This window comes from Podarcis cretensis, assembly GCF_951804945.1.
Source record: "Podarcis cretensis genome assembly, chromosome: 10".
Taxonomy (NCBI): domain Eukaryota; kingdom Metazoa; phylum Chordata; class Lepidosauria; order Squamata; family Lacertidae; genus Podarcis; species Podarcis cretensis.
Genome location: NC_137179.1, coordinates 70,194,565 through 70,215,697, shown reverse-complemented (window position 1 = coordinate 70,215,697; position 21,133 = coordinate 70,194,565). Strand labels below are relative to the sequence as shown.

The window sequence follows — 21,133 nt, the reverse complement described above, 5'->3', positions numbered from 1 at the left end:
GCCGGAGCCATTGGGAGCCCAAAGTCCATAAAAAGGCGGGCGGGGCTTTCCCGAGAGAGAGAGAGAGGGCGGGGAAAGAGAAAGCTGAAGGGAGTCCTGTAATGGCGACGGGTTTGGTAAGTAGCGAGAAGTTTTGGAGCGAGCGTGAGGGGCGGTCAGGAAGGGACGGGGACGGACAGTCAGGGAACGAGTTGTTTTGAAGGCTTTTCTTTCCCGCCTGAGGGCCGTCGTGGTGTGGCGGGCAGAGGGGAAGCTTTTTGTCGGCGGCCACTTTGTGAGGTACCGAAAAACGGCTGAGGAGAAAAGGAGGGGAGGAAGAAAGAAGACGGGCGCGACTTCCCGTGGGGGGAGGGGGCAGACCCCCGCCAATACGGCAACGGGCAAGCTGCCACAGGCGAGGCGGGCGTTAGACCTGAGGAGAGGCCCCCCCCACTTGTGTTTCTCCTTTTTTGTCCCCTCCGCCTCGCCCCGCGTGAAGAGACCCGCTTGTTGATTTGGCCAGCTGAGGGGAACGGGCCCTTATCTCGACGCCCGAGAGCGTTTCCCCCCTCAGCTGTGGGGCGCGGGCCCCTTTCCCCGCCCCCACCCGAAGCCTCGTCCTGTTGTTACGCACTTCTGAATGAATGGGGCCTTTGGGCGCATGCGCCGTTGTCCTGCGAGGAAAAAGTTTATAAACAAGGAGCGAGCGAGCAAGCGGGAGGGAGGGGGGGCGCGCTCCTCTTCCAGGCAATGGTCCACGTGACCAGAGAGGGGCGGAGGGAGAGCCGCTCGCGAGGCTCCGCCCCCTTTTCGGCGCTCTGTTAAAGGGACCAATCGGAGCCCCGCGGCTCGTGCTCTGGCGCGTGACTCCCAACCGCCTGCCTCCCTTTTTTCTCCCCTCTCGCGAGGCGCGTGACAGATACTTGGCGAACGGGCGGCGCGCGCGAGAGTCCTCCCCACCCCCCACCCCCTGTTTCTTGTTTTGCGCAGATCCCCGAGACGCTGCGCGCGGGGGGGGGGGGGGGGAGGGGCGGAGCTGACAGTGACAGAAGCGCAGCAGGAGGAGTTAGCTGGATCAGGGGCTGGCCGCCCTTCCACTTTCTCGGCTTGTATAACAGTGGGAAGTAGTGTCAATTAAGACTCAGTGTTCCCCAACCTTGGGCCTCCAGCTTTTTTTTTTTTGGACTACAATTCCCATCATCCTTGACCAATGGTCTTGCTAGCGAGGGATGATGGGAGTTGTAGTCCAAAAACAGCTGGAGGCCCAAGGTTGGGGAACACTGAATTAAGTAACCGCACAGCTGTATCCAGCTTCTCTCTCTTTTCTCCCTTGTGCAAACGGTGCATGTTTCGTAGAGTCCTAGAACAGACTGTAGGGTTGGAAGGGACCCCCGTCATCTTGTCCAGCCTCCTGCCAATGCAGGAATCTCGACTAAAGCAGACAGAGGGCCATCCATCCTGTATTTTAGAACCTGTTGTTTTTTTTTTAATTAAAAAAATTTGTGTGTTTGTGTCGTGAAGCATCCTGAGATCTGTGGATGAAGAGTGGTATTCAAATTTAATAATAATAATAACAACACTATTCAAGGAAGGAGAGTCCAAAACCTCACGAGGGAGACGGTTCCACTGTCAGAAAGTCCCTCCTGATGTTTAGTCAGGATTTCCTTTCCTGTAACTTGAAGCCATTGTTTTGGGTCCTACCCTCTGGAGCAAGAGAAATTAAGGTTGCTCCATCTTCCATGTGACAGCCCCTTAGATATTTGAAGGTTGCTGTCATATCTCCTCTCCCAAGTCCTTATCACTAGACTAGACATACCCAACCCCCTCAACTGTTCCTCATAAGGCTTGGTTTCTAGACCCTTGATAATGTTCCTGACCCTTCTTTAACTTTGAGCTGCCTGAAGATGGCAAGCCAAATAGGAACCAGAGGGGGTGAACTAGGGCAAGCATGGCTGTAGGGAGGACCAGAGGGTCACTGGTGGCTACTGTTGTCTCTGTGAAGATACCATTGTTTCTGCACTGCCCCCCCCTTTCTTCCCCCCTTTGACCTTTTTTGGGGGTGGGGAGGGAACACTGAATCCACCAACTGAGAAGAATCTTTCTGTGACTTGCCTTGTGCTGCTTTGATGGTTGCTGGTGAATAAAGTGAGACAGGAGAAAGCTTTGTGGTGGTGGCTTTTTCTTCTTTAAAATAAAGATGTGTGCGTGTTACAGGAAGCGCTGTCCCGTGGCTGCTCACTGATACATGTAAAGGTATCTTTGACAGTGGGATACTAGTTTTCAAATGCACTTGGTTTCCTTGCCTGTTACGATTTTAAGCATGCATCATTCACGCAAGTGTCCAATAGGAACATGCGAAGCAATCTTGAGAGTGCATCTGTTGTTTGTTTATAATGTTGAATGAATTGAACACTGCCAAAACCTACCTGAAATGAAATGCAACAGTTTTAAAAATACAGTGGTGAATAGAAATGTAAAATACAAGTTTATGATAAGAACTGCAACAGCAAGTAATATTGCATCAGATGGTAATCTCATCTGCTAGCTAACTGCACGACAGAGGTTGTGAACTCATCTGCAGGTTAAAGGTTTTAAAATATTAAAAGTTTTTATTTGTTGGCAGAATGCCATCAGGGAAGTAGCCATGCAAATCTTCTTTGGGAAGGCTTTCTTAGAGCGTGTGGTCAGCAACATCTTTCTACACTGTAATCTTGCCCATTTTCATATTGTGTACTGGCATGTGAATATCATTTTCTTCAAATTAAAGAAACAATATTCAATCAATAGTTAATTCTTTTTTAAAAGATTCTTAGGACAATGGTGGAAAAGCCATCTGGGTGTTTATATAATGACTTACAAGTTATTAAGGATGAAAACAGCATTGGGGGGGGGGAAATCCTACTTGTATGCCTTATTTGCATTTTTTGTCTCAAAATTGATTCCTATGTGTGAAAGCTGGCATTGTTTTTCTCTAGTGGATGAGTTCGGTTTCCTCTGTAGATCTGCGCACACCTGTATATTGCTTTCCGAGCAGCCTACTCTGATTACTGACTAGTGGAGAGCTTGGCTCTGTATCCAGCCAGTACTTGGCTCTTGAGCCCCTTCCAGGGACCATTTTGATAGATGGGTGGGGTTGCCCACTTATCAGTCAGCTGACATTAAGCGACCCCACAATCCTCATTTTAGGCAGCAAATGACTGCACTATGGAATTCTGTAAGAATGAGTGGAATAGCTCTATTTTTACTTTAAAAAATCTTTTCCTTGTGGATAATTTCTGTGGGCAAATTTTGAATCACAAAGTGGAGGGGGACAGTTTGGCTCTTTGGCTTTCTTTCTCTGAACGGCAAAACAATATGCTAGTGAGACCTGAAACAAAATGTTGCAGTATGGAGTGCTCCTGCTCAGGTTCTAGCCAGCCATGTCCTCTTCTAGGACACACCATTCTTTCTCCCTCAGTTTTTTATTCCTCCTCCCTGAAAAAACACGGGGTTAGTATGCTCACTCGTCTCATTGGTCTGTGTCTAAGTCCCCCCCCCCTTTAGGGTTTTTTCCTATCTTTCTTTTTAACTAGTTCTGGAATTCCCCTGCACATGTTCCCTCTTATTTCTTAGAAGCCCCATTTTGGCTACACTGTGGTTGGCACTCACCAGCTGACTTTGTTGTTAGGAGTGATGTTGGGATATGAGTTTTAAGTTGTGTCTTTATTCAGTAGCTTGAAGTTTGCAAATTTTGTCTTCCAGAGGTTTTTTGTATAAATTATGGCTGACTCTTGCTGTTTACAGACTGATTCTGTATTTCAAGATGCATAAAGGAAAGTGTTTATGCATGATGTTTGATTGTTGCTGTTCTGCCTTGGTTTTAATTTGTAAATTATCCATTGTTATCTTACATATGCAAAGACCTTATGGCTGGCTTTTGTTATTACTCAGAGTAACAAGTTATTGCTTTAGAAGGGTGTGTCATTTTAGGGAGTGAAACTTAATTTTTGCAAATTTCTTCAGCGAGCAGTCTTTAAAAAAAATTTTTTTGGGTGTGAGGAATTCAAATCTGCCATTATGTTTGTTATTGGACAACATTTAGCTTGGTAAAGCTACATTCAATTAAAAAACACATAAATTGGAAAACCAAATAATTTTAATTTTACCTTCTGAGAATGTTAAATACTGCTATAAAATTTTAGTTTTATCTGCATAAAACATCCTACTAAGTATACATTACCTTGAAATCATAAAACAACATTAGAAAGTAATGACATCAGTTAACAAGAAATTTAAACAACAGGTTTCATCAAGTCTTGCTTTTATTCATTCTTGGATATCAGCCATTGACTTGCTTCTTGGCCTCTAATATAGCCCTCACTTTTCTCTCTTTTTTTAAAATAATATTTATTCAAATTTTTTAAAGATTACAGAGAAAACATGGGAAAAAATACAAAAAATACACAATACAACACAAAAGGCAGGAGAAAAAATAAAATAAAATAAAAAAAAACAGAAAAATGCATAGAAAAAATGCAATCATTAAAAAAGAAGGGAAAAAAAAACAATTTAAATCCTTTACATGACAACTTCCCTTTACTTATTTTCTTGACCTCCCCACACCTCCCATTTCTGTATTCAGATTCAAATTTTTATTTCAGCAAGTCCTTTCAACCTTATTTTTTAACTGAATAATTTATTTTAATATGTTATTCTTTTACTTTCTCTCTTTCGTCCATTTCCTTAGTTCATTTTTGCTTAATCTTCTATATCTAATCATTTTTCTTATATATCCTTCCAACCTTATTTTCATTTAATTTAGTTCATTTTAAAAACCACTTTTACTTTATCCAATCTTAACTCTCATCCAAACTTATACATCGATACTTATTCTTAATACCTTCCTCTAAGGTCGACCACAATTCCCTTCCACAAATTTCCCAATTTTCATACAGATAACACTTCCTCTCTGCCAGTCTTTTTGATAGTCCTTAATATTGAGAACTAAATCTCGGGGAAACTAGCCCTCACTTTTCTCATGTGTATATACCCTGCCTGCTGCCTCTGTGACTTGTTTCTCACACCTCTCTATAAGACTGAGAATGACAGGGCCACTGTGGAACTTGCATTGGCTTCTCAGTAAACTTTTTTACTTCTGCTGTAGTAAGTTTACATCTCAAAGGAGGTTCATACACCTCGCCAGACCAGTCTTGCCAACTCCCAACAGGGATGAAGCACTGGGGTTTATGGAAGGTGTCTTCCTCGGACATACAGGAAGATCTCCCAGTGTGTAATAATCTCTGCCCCTCAAGTCAACATCTGAGCACAAAAGTGTCTGGATTATCATTTTGCTGAATATCCTGCATGCTGGATGGTTGGCCAAGCAGCGTCCACTACAGCCTTCTTTTGCAGCCTAACACACCACAGCTGAAACTCTGGTCTTTTTCAGTGATCAAGCTAGCATCCATAAAGGCAGCAGCGGTTATGGCAGCTGTGGCCACAGGCCAACACCATAGCTGAAGCTTTGCGTAGCAACATTATGTATTTCTAATGTGTTCCAATCTTCTTTCTTATTAGAAGTGGAAGGTGTACTTGGTTTTCCGAATGTCAAATAATAACTTCCATCATTTCCATCTTTGGCATCAATGAGGGTGACAAAAGTACTGTTTGCTCAGTCCCACTTGTCAAGCATTTTAGGGTAAATGTCAGTTGCAAGACTGGCTGTTGGGTAGTTTCTGACATCCTCACCACTTTGTTCTCTTTGCAGTAGCCCATCACAAAGTTGGGAGTTCAGAGTTCCAATTAGGTTGCTCATATGTCTGTATATCCCAGCCTTGTTCTCTGTTTAGAAGCCATTGTAGGTCAATTCCCTATGGGTAGGATGGTTGTAGTAGTAGAATTACAGAGTTTGAAGGGACCCTGAGGATCATCTAGTCCAACCCCCTGCAATATAGGAATATGCAGCTGTCCCTTATGGGGATCAAACCTTATGGGAAGCAACCTTGGTGTTATCAGCACTGAGCCAGCACTGATGTTTTTAACACACTGATGAAGATTCTTCAACCTGTGAAAGAAGCAAAATATTCCTTTTTCTGCCTCAAATTCGGAGAAATTGAATTTAGTTAGAATAGCTCTTACTATAAAATATACCATTCCATCATTTCAACCGATGAATGCAATATATTGTTAGTATGGTTGTATAAAGAATCATGCTGAGATGTTACATTTGATGAATTGTGTAGTCTATGTATAACAATAAGGTCAGGCAAGAGTTAGCTATGAGTCTTGGAGACATTTTAATTGGCAAAAATTTTTTATAGAGAGTTGGGGTGATAGATCTTGGTAATCCATCTTCATGCAGTTGTAACTGTAGCTAAGTGACTTAATGCGTGTAATTTTCTCATTCTGCTTAAGTCAGATAATTTGTTGTTGTTTTTTTATTAAAATTTTTATTACATTTTCAGTTTACAGAAAAGAAAAAGAAGGACAAACAGAAAAAAGAAAGAAAGAAAAACAATCCAACTTTCAAAATACATTTTTAAGTTACTAACTGGACTTCCCCACATCTCCCTCAGATAATTTGAAGCATCCTACCATGGTTTGGGAAGTTAAGACTAACCAGATGCCTAATGCAGTGCAGAAACTCCTGTTAGTGGTGGACAAGAGAACTTCAAGGATGAACGAATCATTGGAATTACTGAAGTGTAATGAGAACATCCCATCTTCTCCTGGATATGCATCTTGTGATGAGCACATGGAGCTTGGTAAATACTCTGGCTTTCTTAAAATAAACTGAGGATGCATTTGTGTTACACAATGAGATTCATATAACATTCACTGGGTACCATCCAATCATATGTAGAGTTGAGAGTGGGACTTATTCAGCACAGATACTTTGGCCAAGATCTAGAGTGCATATTGGGTCTATGCAAGGGAATTAGGCAAACTTGCTGAATTCTTATTATTGCATTCCCTTGATTGACTTGATTCTATGCCAAAAAACAAATGTGTTTGGAAACTCCCTTCAGTTTGCCATGGAGGGAGGGAAGGAGCATTGTCAGCTTGAAATTGCAGAGAATGCTGTAATAATAGCAACATGAATGTGCTGGAAGTTGGCCACAATTGGTGGATGTCTTCTGCTTCTTTGCTGATGCCATATGATATCCTCATTTTTGAGAAGACTATTCCCAAAAGGCAACAATATACCTTTCACTAGATGAAAACACCAAGATAAGGTTGGTTGCAAAGAATCTGGGCATTGCTAATTCCAAATATTCTAAATAATATAATATCTGTCCAATTTGAGGAACTTGCACATGAAGCTCCACCTCTGTCAATATCTGCTCCAGTCATGCAAATATGAGGTGGTGCACAAATGTTGGGTTGAGTTCTTCATTGCTTGATATTGTGTGTTCAGTGTACTTTTTATGAAGGGACCCTCCAGAAACATACCAAGTTGCTTGCTCTTGGAGACTCCTGTGTTTAAACATAAACTCAGATGGGACAGTTCAGAACATAAATATATGACCCTCCATTTTCAATGCTGTTGGCATAATTTGATAATCCCTGGCCTACGGGATAAGGAGTGTCAAAATCCCAAACTGCGTCAGCAAAAGCCTTTCCAGAAACTGAGACAATACTGGTGTAGTTAGAAGTGTGGGCTCCTTCCACCCAGCTCAGGACTTTGCATGTTCCCATTTTGGTGTGATGGTGCTATGATGGGCCTTGAAGGTAGGAAATGGCTATGGACAATAGGTAATTTGTCGACCCCCCCAAAAAAAACAACAACAACAACATAATAGTCAGGGAGATTGACCTTAATTGACCTGTAGACCTTAGGTTGTGCTGGTCTAATCTGTAGGAATCAATCAGACCATGTGCTCTTCTTTGCAGATGATCTTCCTGAACTGCAGGCTGTTCACACTGATTCTACCCCACCTGCACTTTTCCAGCTGAGTGCTGATGTCTCGCATCAGGAATATTCAAGGCCTTCATGGAACCAGCATACCTCAAGCAGCAGCTCAGAAAATGCTTATACTTGTGAGAATGGAGTGAACTGGTTGACAGAATTGGCAAACATAGCTACTAGTCCACAGAGTCCTCTAATGCAGTGCTCTTTTTATAACAGGTGTGGTGTAGATTCACATTTCTTACGTTTCTATCCATTTTGTAGCTTGCAGCAGCATTCATATTGTTTAAAGAGTTTTATTTTGCATTAAACTTGGGATACTACCCTTTTACAACTGGAACCTCCTTGCATGGGTGGTTGTCTGAAGCAGTGTTTCCCCACCTTGGGCCTCCAGCTGTTTTTGAACTACAATTCCCATCATCCCTGACCACTGGTCTTGCTAGCTAGGGATGATGGGAGTTGTAGTCCAAAAACAGCTGGAGGCCCAAGGTTGGGAAACACTGGTCTAAAGGCATAGCAACTGTTTTAAACATGTAATAACATGAAACAAAAAATTTAATGGTAGTTGCAGAGTCCCTGTTTTTAAAGTAGGCTGTTGACAATTATCACGTTTACTTGCTTTAGCAGTTTATTGTTTAAATTTATTTTTTGCTCCTTCTATTTGTGTGCCACCCAGTCTACTTGCTTACAATCTAAATAAACCAAAATGTTGCTTGCTATTGCTTTGGGCCCCTCAGTCACAGTTCTGTAGCTGAAAGGGTGGCAGGAGTTTGGAGCTTCTAGGCTGCCCTGCCATGTTAGAACACTGTAGCTAAAGGACTGATTCTCCCTTGTGTCCCCCAGCTATAGCCTGGAATAAGGAGGTCTTCAAGGAACTTACTAAGTTTATTCCCCAGCCCTCCTTTCTTTGTAGCAATGAGCATTGGTGGACTACTTGCTGTGTTAACCTCTTTTTCATCTATGTGTTTTGGTAACACTGGGGCAGACTGCTGCGGTGTGATAATAGTAAAAAATAGTAAAAAAATTGAGCACAGTATTTGTTGATGAAACCAAGCACATCATAGAAATGTTAGCAGCATTATGTTCTATTGCCAAATACGCAAAGGGAGAAAAGACCTCGAAGTTACAGAGTATAATTTATTGGCCAAACACATTTAAAGATTTTTATTTTTTCAGGAACCACTGATTTTGGTCTGTTCAAAGAAGCAACAAAGACATTACTATCTCAGAATTGTCAATAAATTACTCTTGGTGTCCCTGTGATGCTTTTCCTTCTTTCCTTCCTTGAGCAATATCTGCTTATATATATATATTTAACAATTATTTCCTAGATCATCTCCTGTTCATCTGATAGCTACAAGCAAAAGTTTACATTCCTATGCACGTCCTCCACCAGAATCCTCTCAGAGTGACTCTGGTTTTCCTAAGCATCGCATTGATGAAACACCTGTCAGACATGAAAGGGTAAGCTTTGTTTATTGAACTAGCTAAAGACCAGATTTAAACTTTTTAGAAATTGAAATAGCTTTACTTTGCCAGCTGCTCATTTAGATTTTTTACTTGTTTAGTGTTGGGGGCAATCTTTGTGGTAGCGTACATAGCTTGAAGAGCTCACAATCCAAGGGAGGTACAGAATGAACTACAAAAGACCAAGCTTTATGATGTTCACTATTTTATGATTGGCAAGTAGATTAAGTATGAGAGAAGCTGTGAAACAAAACATCAAAACACATGGAACATTGTCTTATTCATTTCTACTACTGTCAATACAGAACACTGTACAGTGGTGCCTCGCAAGACGAAAAGAATCCGTTCCGTGATTCTCTTCGTCTAGCGGTTTTCTCGTCTTGCGAAGCAAGCCCATTGACGGCTTAGCGCTATTAGCGGCTTAGCGGCTTTTAGCAGCTTATCAGCTTAGCAGATAAGCAGATAAGCGGCTTAGAAAAAGGGGGGGGGGAGGGAAAAAAAGTCGGAAAAACTCGCAAGACATTTTGTCTTGCGAAGCAAGCCCATAGGGAAATTTGTTTTGTGAAGCGCCTCCAAAACGGAAAACCCTTTCGTCTAGCAGGTTTTCCGTCTTGCGAGGCATTCGTCTTGCAGGGCACCACTGTATTCTGATTCTTAGGCCAATTTAAAACATACATTTTTAGCATCACTTACTTTTGAGAACAGTTGTCTTGGCAGTTTTCTATTTGCCTTAATCATGTTGCACGTGTCATTTTTGTGAGGGGGGCACACTAAGTTGGGGTGAGCTTTGTGTGTGAGAGGGAGAGAGACAGACAGGCAGAAATGAGGAAAGTAGCATAGGAATGCTTAAATATGGAACTGGGTCTTTGGTTTGTAAAAGATTTGTTCCATAATGTAGCGGCTACAAAGAGTCATATAAAAGATGTAAAATTTAAGAATACTTGGGAAAAGACATGGCAGCAATTAAGTGAAATATTAGAAACCCCATGGAGCTTGGTTTTGCAAGAAACTGAAAAGTATTCATATACTGTCCACCTAGAAATATTTATTTAAAAACCTTTATGTGGCTTTGTTTTCTCAACAGACAAATAGTGAATCAGAGTCTGGAATTTTCTGTATGTCATCCCTGTCAGACGACGATGATCTAGGATGGTGCCACTCCTGGCCTCCAACTGTTTGGCATTGTTTCCTTAAAGGTAAAATGCCACATATTACAGGGCAGGATTTAATAATTGGGTTTGTTATTTTGATGACACTAATTTTCTTTTTAATAAAACTTTAGGAACACGTTTATGCTTTCATAAAGGACGCAACAAGGAATGGGAGGATGCTGAAGATTTTGCTAGGTCCACAGCCTGTAAAAATGAAATGGATGATTCAGTGAGTACTTACAAAGTAAGTTTTTCTTTTCATATTCTTTTGTAATGACCACAGCAATTTATCAGCTGTTTGCCTGAGTTAATTTCTAAATGTTGCATGCTTTAAAAAGAGACAGACAGCAAAGGAAAGCATTTACATGCAGCCATCTTAATAGGCTAGCCTGTGAGGAAGGAGTAGAAAGGTATTGTTGGCTACTTGGCTGCATATCCAGGAGCAATGGCAGATTGCTCAAGAAAAGCTGATGCTAAATTATTTGGTGATAGTGTCAAAGGGAAAGTTTCCTCTTTTGAAGTGCTGCTGCAAACTAGGCTGATTACATATTAAAGAAATCCTGCCTGGCATGTCTTGCCCATGGTGGCTGATCATATATGTAGTAAACAAATCTAGTGACTAAAGTGAAATAAATGTTAGTGGCTGAGCCAGAAATATTGTGGGAAGGAGAAAGTGACTGTTCTTGCCAAATAAATTACACACTCTTAGTTCTTTTAGGATGGGAGTAGTTTCAATGTCCGTAGACTCACGTGTTCCTTGAATAACCAAAGTTCGCCTGTTCTACAGGGATATGGTTCTGATGGTTTGAAGTTGATATCCCATGAAGAAAGTGTTTCATTTGGCGAGTCAGTTCTAAAATTGACTTTTGATCCTGGCACAGTGACCGATGGCTTGCTTACTGTAGAGTGTAGACTAGATCATCCTTTCTATGTTAAAAACAAAGGTAAGAAATTATTATAACTATTTTAATGCATGTAGAACATCACTGTAAAGTATATTCTGGTAATCCAGTCATCATCTTATTGCCATAAACTGTCATAGTCTTTCTACCTCTGCTTTAAAAAAAACAATCTATTACCATGACAAAAACTTTCTTCTTCATCTCTGCAGTCTCTTCTGTCTCTGTGCAGAAAACTTCTAAAACTTCCATGTACATCCTCCTCAATTTTTTTCAACCTCCCAGCGTTAGTACATTTAGCGAACACCTCTAATACTAGAGCCTTTTTTTCTGAAAATAAAACCTTGTTCCAGCAGGCATTTGGGAACTGTCAAATTTTAATGAAAGGGCCAGTGTCATACTGTTTTCATTATACCTAATTATTTGTATGGTTTTACCAGATTTTAAAATTAAAGCTATCTATATGTAAATGTTTTTTAATTACTGCTTTTTCTAAGTTTCTAGCACATCTTTTTTTTTATGTTAGCTCCCTTGAGTCCCTGTCAGGAAAAAAGGTGCGCTATAAATAAATAAATATATAACAGCAGGCTTATGTTAAATGCAAATGCTGCTGGAGAAGGAGGTATGGAACTCTTCTGGCAGGTTCCAGCATGATAGATACCTATATGTAAATTAAAGTGTTTTCTATCTCTTGCAATGAAACTCATGTAGCATCCCAATGGTGAATATTTTTATTGCCATGATGTTATGCTGTAACCTTCGTTTGGTTTGTGCCATCTGAACTCCTTTATGTGCAGGCACAGCAGGTCCTAGGGTACTGGAAAAGTTTGATGTCTTCCATGATACTGAAAATCAACTGTTGCCCTTGTATAGAATTTGAACAACCGAAACCATTCAACTTCTGGGAAGAGCTTTATTTACCAAATAACCCCTGATCCTACTAAACTTAATTGTGCTCAAGTTCCCTGGAAAACAGTGCTGTTTGCATTTTCTTGCAGACATTATTCAGTTGCCTCACTGATTTCAGTAGGAGTTAAGCATGACTAACTTCAGATAACACCATACCCATGACTTTTTGGACATTGATATGGAGCAGAGGGAAAGCCTTAAGCTCTTAATTGTGCAATATTTTCCTTGCTGAAAGTGGTGAAGTCCTATTAGATTCATTGCTTTGGTGGTAGGATATGTTTAAAATAAGCAATTAAAAAAATGATGTGAACAATTTTTTTCCTGTTCTGAAAAAAATACTGAGATTCTAAAGCCTCTTTCTTCCCTTTCTCTACATATGTGGTGACTCCATGACACTTTGGGCAGGTTCCTTTATGTATTTTATTTCTAATTGTAAAACACCTAGAGAAACACCAAGGGTGCAATGCCCAGGGATCATAGGATATATTGGGTCTCCCTCTCTGACATTAGAGACAAGAGATTCGATGCCACACTAGAGAAAGAAATTTCATGTCAGATTTTGCCCCCACCCTGGTGCAGAAACCTCTTGATGCCCTAGCCCAGCCCAGAATTGGGCACGTTGAAACTGGTTCAAAGGTGTGTCAGGGAGGGTTGGGGAACAACTCTGGAGAGACCCGGTCATTAATTGATCTAAATCTCTCTCAGTAATTGTTACCCCAATGTTCACAATGGGAGGGAAACTGTGGAAGGGAAGAGAGACTGCAAAACAGATGAACGTGTGCAAGAGCATTCCTCCAACTCACTTTTCCACTCTTAATGAGAGCCTGGCAGATCTTTGTCTGATTGCTTAAAGCGCCTTCATATTCTTGACATTTGGATTCTAAATACATTTGCTAAGGAGGAAGCCACATTTAACACAGAGGGGCTTATTTCTGAGCAGATGTATATAGAATTGACTTTCGTGCTATTGGGACTCTAAATAAAGAGAATCTGAGTTGCTGGACTATTTATCTGATTCAAGGTTTTTTCCATTCAGGCTGGTCATCTTTTTATCCGAGCCTGACTGTGGTTCAGCATGGAATTCCATGTTGTGAAATGCACATTGGAGATACCTGTCTACCTCCAGGACACCCTGATGCCATTAATTTCGATGATTCGGGTGTGTTTGATACATTCAAAAGGTAACTCTTAAGAATGGACAGTATTTTATTTTATTTCAATTGTTTTTTGCTACCTTGAGCACTGATTGGTGGAAGAAAGACACATAAATATAACTAATAGATAAATAGTGTAAGTATCAAGTTACTTGCTTTTCTTAGGTGTTACTAACAATTTTTTGGTTCCTTCTATTCCAGTTTAAATTTTAAACACACACAAAAAGCAGTCAATTGATGTTTCTCAGACTTTATGAATTTATTTTTTTCACAGTATCTTGAACAAGTAGCAGATGATGGTAATCTTAAAACTGACGGTGCAGGGTTTTGTTTTGTTTTTTTTAAAAAACTTTTAGAATGCAGTTTAAATACAATATTGGATGTTATTTTTGGAAATGTGGGACACATGAACTATATTTCAGCAATTTGTTTTCTTTATTCATGGTTGACTATATATCAGCTTTACCTGTAGTATCAATAAAAAAATCTATAGATTTATCAGTTTTCTTCCACTAGGGGGTAGAAAACGACCAGTTTCAAGCCTTCAGTTAGAATGTGTGGCATGAATAAGAGATGAATTTACCTCCAATTGATATACTAAATTAGATGGAGAACTAGATCCAGCAAATGGGAGCATTGTTACGTGTTATTTGAGAGTTGTGATGTTAAATTCTTGAGAATAATTTTTTGGATTAATGTGAATATTAGAGAATTTTCGTTTAAAATAGGAGAATATTCATTTTAATACATTGAAAATGATATAATTTTAATGTACAGTATTGAAAATGTTATAATTCGTTAATATACATGTTTATTCATGGGTAAACTTGTTCAGATGGCAACCAAAAACTGTACTGATACTTTTATTCAATGGGGCAGTGTATTCATATTCTTTGATTTATTTTGCACCAAACTTGAAATTGAAAATTCAATGTGAATAACTCATGTTAATCACTAAGCCTGCCACTAACTGTATATTTACCATCAACTTTGAATTCTAATTATGTTGTATATGTATGAAATGTAGCTTTTAAAGTAAAGGGACCATAAAAAATCTCAGGTCCGCTACATGAGAATGTTATTTAATAAGCATATCTACGTGGTACAGTATTTTCAGTGCAACACTAATACAATCAATATAAAGTTTAAAATAAATGCTATTATTTCCAGAAAATAAAACACAGATAATCAGTAATGACAAGTGACATAACATCAGAAATGCAAATTGCTATCTGCTTAGACAAGTAAGGCAACATACAACGTATTTAAATTATAACTGATAAATTGTCACAAGAAATAAATTTATTTAAAAAATAGGCTTTAAGTAACAAGTGTCAAATGCTTATAAATTTATATTGACTCCTCAAACATCTTAAGAGGATAAGTCACCATTTTCGTCTCCACTGGTAACAGAGCTTTCAGTTCCACACTGATCATCTGATCATAAAACAAAGTTGATGGTTGTGTAAAATTCACTGAGTTTGTTAGAAGCTGTGTTTTCTTCTTCTGAGAGTTTTAAGTTATTTACTAGATTTTTAAAATGTGGGTTGTAAAACTGGTTCTTACATTAGAATTTACAGTTTGTGGAGAATATTCTCATTCTCGAGATTATTATCTGGAGAATATTCTCACCTCACATCACTATTTGAGAGTAAATCTAGACTTGAAAAATAAAACCTGCAACTTATTTTTTAAACTGGTTTCTCCATTTCAGTTATGATTTTACACCGATGGATTCCTCTGCGGTTTATGTGCTAAGTAGTATGGCTCGCCAGCGCCGTGCTTCTTTATCTTGTGGAGGATCAGGAAGCCAAGACTTTGAAAGATCAGAATGCAGTACAAACTGTGGACCTGCTCAGTCATCACAAATTTCACCCAATTCTTTGTATAGTAAAGCCAGCAAAAGCCACAGCTCAGGGACTGCAAGTACTGTGAATGCCACTTCTCCCAACAAATGCAAAAGACCAATGAATGCCTTCATGCTTTTTGCCAAAAAGTACAGAGTAGAATATACTCAGATGTATCCAGGGAAAGATAACAGGTAAGGAATATGTATGCTTCTGATTGTGATTTACATTTTAAGTGCAGAGAGTTCAGATGTGGGTTGCTGGCCTGATGGGGTCCTTCTATATTGCTTTTGAAAATGATTCCAAAATGGAAACTTGCATATTGATGTGGTTTGATGTAATGTTCTTTGTACAACCAAGGGTCAAGCAGTGGGTTTGTAGACGAGCTTAAAACACAGTTTCCCGGTTTGCATCTCATTGGAAACTGTGGATTAACAAACAAACAAGTTTCGTCTAAAAAAGCAGAGAGTAATGGCATGCTGCCATTGACATAATTCACGATTACAGTACTACCGACATTTTTGATGGATGGAATGGGAAGCAGGCGGGAACAAAATTATGACATGTGGCATAATTACCAAAAACTACAAGATTGCTTGGCTTATTAGTGTCTATTCCTGGCTAACTACATACTTCCATGATTATGGGGCGTGTTTAAAGATGCGGTTGCTAAACCTCATCTTCCCTTTATTTTATTCAATGAATGGATGGCTAACCTCTGGTCATCCAGCTGTTGTTGGGACTCTAACTCCCATCAGCCAGTCAGCATGGCCAACAGTTGAGGAAAGTGGGAGTTGTGGACCAGCAGTACTGGAGGGCCGTAGGTTAGCCATCCCCGTTTTAAATTGAGGAACACATGATCTATATCAGGCATAGGCAAACTCGGCCCTCCAGCTGTTTTGGGACTACAACTCCCACTATCCCTAGCTAACAGGACCAGTGGTCAGGGATGATGGGAGTTGTAGTCCCAAAACAGCTGGAGGGCCGAGTTTGCCTATGTGATATAAATGCTAGGTGGTGGTATTGTCATGCATGGCAGAAATGTTATGTATTTTAGGCTGCAACCCTACAGACACTTATTTGGGAGTATGCACTGCTGAATAGCAGCAAAGGAAAACTGTAGCAAGACACACAACAAACTGGTGGTTGTATTAATGTTGAATTTCTTTATCAGTGGTTTCTTATATGCTGTTATCAAAGTAGCCATAAGCAGTATGTTTTGGACACATCTTTATATGCCTAAAACAAAGTACATACAGTGGTGCCTCGCAAGACGAAATTAATCCGTTCCGTGAGGCTCTTCGTATAGCGGTTTTTTCGTCTTGCGAAGCAAGCCCATTGACGGCTTAGCGGCTTAGCGCTATTAGCGGTTTAGCGGATCAGCTGATAAGCGGCTTAGGGCTTAGGAAAAGGGGGGAAAAAGGGGGGGGAAACCCGCAGGAACTCGCAAGACATTTTCGTCTTGCGAAGCAAGCCCATAGGGAAATTCGTTTTGCGAAGCGCCTCCAAAACGGAAACCCTTTCGTCTAGCGGGTTTTCCGTCTTGCGAGGCGTTCGTCTTGCGGGGCACCACTGTACATACTCTTCCAAACTCTGCAACTTCGGACTGGCCCAATGTGAACTTGCAGACACATACTGACTTCATCCATTTTTTTTAAGATTAGTTGTCAGGATAAGTGGGATAAATAAAAAGCACTTTGTTGTGTGAATTATGGTAATAGATGTCTAGTTGAAATGTATTTGTATTCAGCAATAAGGAGATGCAAGCATAATGGGTATTAATTACATATGTCGAAGTCTTGAATATTAAGGCCCTGTAATGAGGTGAATGCTTTGCTCTACCATCATCCATGCTTACAGAACAATAGTTCTCCAAATTTGACAAATTACTTACAAATATCTTCAAAATCATGTAGGACTTCCTGCCTTTCAGTCAATTCAGTGTCACAGGATAATAAACAATTGCACCTAGCTTGAACAAGGACATTATCTGTGAACACTTGAGTGTTTTCTTGTATATAATTTTTATCCTGTGCTATCCTCAGAAAGGAAATGAATACTAGAAAATGTTACATGTGCTGCTGGATTCTTGCATTGACTATTTCCTAAATATTTCTCCTGCAGAGCCATAAGTGTGATACTTGGTGACAGGTGGAAAAAAATGAAAAATGAAGAAAGGCGGATGTACACATTAGAAGCCAAGGCCTTGGCTGAAGAACAAAAACGTTTAAATCCCGACTGCTGGAAACGGAAACGAACAAATTCAGTATGTTTTTCCTCTACTTTGACATTTTAGTGCACATCTTGGTGCTTTGGGATTCACGTAGAATACTTCAGAACTGCAGGGCACCCGTCCCTACATTCTCTGTGAAATGTGAAATGTAACCCCATGTTTACCATCAGGCTTTTCCTTTCATAGGGAATTCATTTGTCCATGTTCAAAGTTACCCTTTTCATGATACTGTATGATAATGCACAAAAGGGGTGTGTGTGTAAAAAAGTCTCTCTCTTTTTGCATTTCCCTGTGTAGATGTTAACATCTAAAGGTAGGGGCAAGAATCTCATAGAGTTGCTTATAGCAAATGTCTAAGAAAACTAATCTGTGTATCATCATCATTCAAAAAGTCCTGCTTTCCCTGGCCATATACCATATATTGCTCTGTTGAAAGAGCAATGTTTTGGCACTGACCAAGTACTCAGGGACGCAGGTGGCGCTGTGGGTTAAAGCCTCAGCGCCTAGGACTTGCCGATCGAAAGGTCGGCGGTTCGAATCCCTGCGGCGGAGTGCGCTCCCGCTGCTCGGTCCCAGCGCCTGCCAACCTAGCAGTTCGAAAGCACCTCCGGGTGCAAGTAGATAAATAGGGACCGCTTACCAGCGGGAAGGTAAACGGCGTTTCCGTGTGCGGCTCTGGCTCGCCAGAGCAGCGATGTCACGCTGGCCACGTGACCCGGAAGTGTCTCCGGACAGCGCTGGCCCCTGGCCTCTTAAGTGAGATGGGCGCACAACCCCAGAGTCTGTCAAGACTGGCCCGTACGGGCAGGGGTACCTTTACCTTTACCTTTAAGTACTCAGCCTTATAACAGCGCATCCGTCATCCCCACTCCCCCCATCAATTTATTATATTGATGCCAGCATTGCCTCCTTAAGCCATAGAAGCCAGAGCTAACAAAGAGAAAATTATTTCTAAACAATAGGTGAAGGCACAAACTACAGTGGTGCCCCGCAAGACAAATGCCTCGCAAGACGAAAAACCCGCTAGACGAAAGGGTTTTCCGTTTTTCGAGGCGCTTCGCAAGACGAATTTCCCTATGGGCTTGCTTCGCAAGACAAAAACGTCTTGCGAGTCTTGCAATTTTTTCCGCTCCCCCCCTTTTTCTAAGCCGCTAATAGCGCTAATCGGGTTGCTTCGCAAGACGAAAAAACCGCAAGACGAAGAGACTCGCGGAACGGATTCTTTTCGTCTTGCGAGGCACCACTGTAGCTGAAGTCTACACAAGACCATAGAAAGGTTCTGCCTTTTACATTCTGGGCAGGTTTTGAAACCACCTTAACAAAGGGGGAAAGGAATAAAGGAACGCACATTTTGAGATACCGTATTTTTCGCCCTATAGGACGCACTTTTTCCCCTCCAAAAATGAAGGGGAAATGTGTGTGCGTCCTATGGGGCGAATGCAGGCTTTCGCTGAAGCCTGGAGAGCGAGAGGGGTCGGTGCGCACCGACCCCTCTCGCTCTCCAGGCTTCAGGAGAGCCGCAGCGCCAGCCCCACAAAGTTGGGGGACAGCGGGGAGGCGGAACGCCGCCATCCCGCTGTCTCCCGATGTGGTTTGGAGACTGACGGCGGGGAGACGCGTGCTTCTCCCCGCCGCCTGCCCCACAAGAAGCTCCTGGGACAGCTGGGAGGCGCAGCACGTCTTCCCGCTGTCCCCGGACCTGGTCTGCAGGCGGGCGGCGGGGAGAAGAGCGCTTCTCCCCGCTGCCTGCCTCGCAAGCGCCTGGGGGGGAAATATTTTTTTTTCTTTATTTCCCCCCCAAAAAACTTGCTGCGTCCTATGGGCCGGTGCGTCCTATGGGGCATACGGTAGGTGCTTTAAGGAAAACCAGTTGTAGAAAGCATTTATTATGGGTTGGATCCTTAGGTTCCCTTTTAGACCAAATTTTTCTGTTGTAGGAAAAGAACCTGGTCCATTGCAATGCTTTTGGGTTAAATATATTGGCAGAAGATGACCTGAAAGTTCTTCCAACAGGGTTGCCATTGGGGGGGGGGGTTGTGTGTGGTTGTGCTGAAGCAGGTAATATACTTCCATGTGCAAATTGAGTCTCACGCTTTGTGCATTCATCTTCGTTTCTGGTTCTCATTTTTACAGGGTTCACAATAACATTAGATCGGAATTCTTCTACAAATACATAGTGGAAGAAGACTTGATGATCAAGAATTCATGATTTGTTGTGAAGGTGCGACCATAAAATACTGGCAGCATTGAGTTGTTAGGAATGAGAATTTGCTTATTACAGTAGAGCATTAAGAAAGCTAAAAACTATCAGCATTTTAAAACCAAATTGCCTTATTTTTCTTCCAAACTACATATATGTCTATCAGGTGTAATAGGCTTGAAAATGGATATCCTGTGGTGCTAAAGAATAGTAGGAAGAGGAGCTTTGTATAAATGTTTATTTTTAAGAAAAATGCAAAAAAGGGGAATTTTAAATATGTAACCTGTTTATACATTGATTCTTATTGCTGATTAATATGTATTGCACAAACTATGTAATTAACTACAAATCTGGGAGCTGGGATTTTCTGACATAATATATGAACTTCTCGTTTGCCCAGTGCCAACAAGTTACCAGAATGTGTGGCAAAGTGGATAGGAAATGTATATACTATATGTATACTATATGTAGCAAAATTGTTATCTTTTTGGGAAGATAACACATTTATAAATTATTTGAGGTGTGATCTCTTCCCAGCAAGAATAAAAAGCAGAATTGCCAGGGCTGTTGATAAAGGCCCAGGGTTAAATTCATTACTTGCATTATCCCAAAAGAACGGTGCTTCTTGTGGTGTCACCATTTTATTCTTAAAGGGGTTTTTTTTGCCGGGGGGTGGGGTGGGGACGGGTGTTCCTATGCTGCATATTTTAAAGATTTTATTTTGCCATAAGACATCTTTTATGGTGGGGACAAACTTTGCACTTACTGTAGGTGCAACATTTGCACTTTACTGTTTCCCCTCCATCTATCTAAAAGTAGAGGAAATATGTTAGATTTATGGCTACTTTTGCTGTGAACATTACAACATAGCTTTTAATGTTACTAAATAAAGAGTGTGTTTCTGTTTAAGAATCACAACAATAAATTTCAGCACCTGACATGTTGCTCCTATGATTTTGCACACTATATTCATGTATTTCAAATAAATTTGTAAAATATATTGTCTAGTATTATGTACATCAAATGAATTGTGACTAAATGCCATTACCCATCTATATGATTGCTACATAGGAGGAGCACTTAAAGCAAGTCTGCATAGGATTTTTAATTAAAGTAGATTTCCACTCAGAATATAGCATGAGTTTAAGATAAAAACATTGTTACTTCAATGTACATGGAATAAAGAATTATGTAATATGAAAAATGCGACTTTAAACCTCAAGGATTGTTGCCAAGAAGTAAATGTGTATTGTATACACAAAAGGTTTTTCTTGTGGTCAGCTTAGAAGCTCTTTACATGAAAATCTTGTTTCAGTGTCTCCAGGGAAAAGAGCCTTTTTGTGATACAAAATGCTTTGATTTCTAAATTAAAAAGTGACATTAGAACAGTATTTAAAGGTTTTTTT

At 40.6% G+C, this 21,133-nt stretch overlaps 2 protein-coding genes across 6 annotated transcripts in view; one reads left to right on the top strand and one right to left on the bottom strand.

The window, feature by feature from the left end:
- On the top strand, window positions 1-21,116 carry HBP1 (HMG-box transcription factor 1). Of its 3 annotated transcripts, XR_013843108.1 has the most exons (12): window positions 36-120; window positions 6,534-6,722; window positions 7,852-8,086; window positions 9,199-9,331; window positions 10,419-10,530; window positions 10,617-10,729; window positions 11,273-11,429; window positions 13,330-13,474; window positions 15,162-15,488; window positions 17,419-17,560; window positions 19,661-20,840; window positions 20,876-21,116. XR_013843108.1 is itself a non-coding variant. In XM_079993673.1 (11 exons), the coding sequence occupies exons 2-11, from the start codon at window positions 6,554-6,556 to the stop codon at window positions 19,670-19,672; spliced, it is 1,545 nt and encodes a 514-aa protein (XP_079849799.1). In that variant the 5' UTR covers window positions 1-116; window positions 6,534-6,553; the 3' UTR covers window positions 19,673-21,116. The 3 variants fall into 3 exon arrangements, 2 of the variants coding, with proteins under 2 accessions (XP_079849799.1, XP_079849798.1); XM_079993673.1 differs by having other exon boundaries at window positions 1-116; window positions 19,661-21,116; XM_079993672.1 differs by having other exon boundaries at window positions 19,661-21,116.
- COG5 (component of oligomeric golgi complex 5) overlaps window positions 11,274-21,133 on the bottom strand; it is a 177,374-nt gene continuing 167,514 nt past the window's right edge. Inside the window, exon 23 of one of the 3 annotated variants that reach the window (XM_079993619.1) lies at window positions 11,274-11,412. The gene's annotated coding sequence lies outside the window, so the exon portion shown is untranslated. Of the gene's footprint in view, window positions 11,413-15,545; window positions 15,719-19,967; window positions 21,090-21,133 lie in introns of those variants that run through there. The other 2 variants (XM_079993620.1, XM_079993621.1) reach the window with 2 other exon arrangements.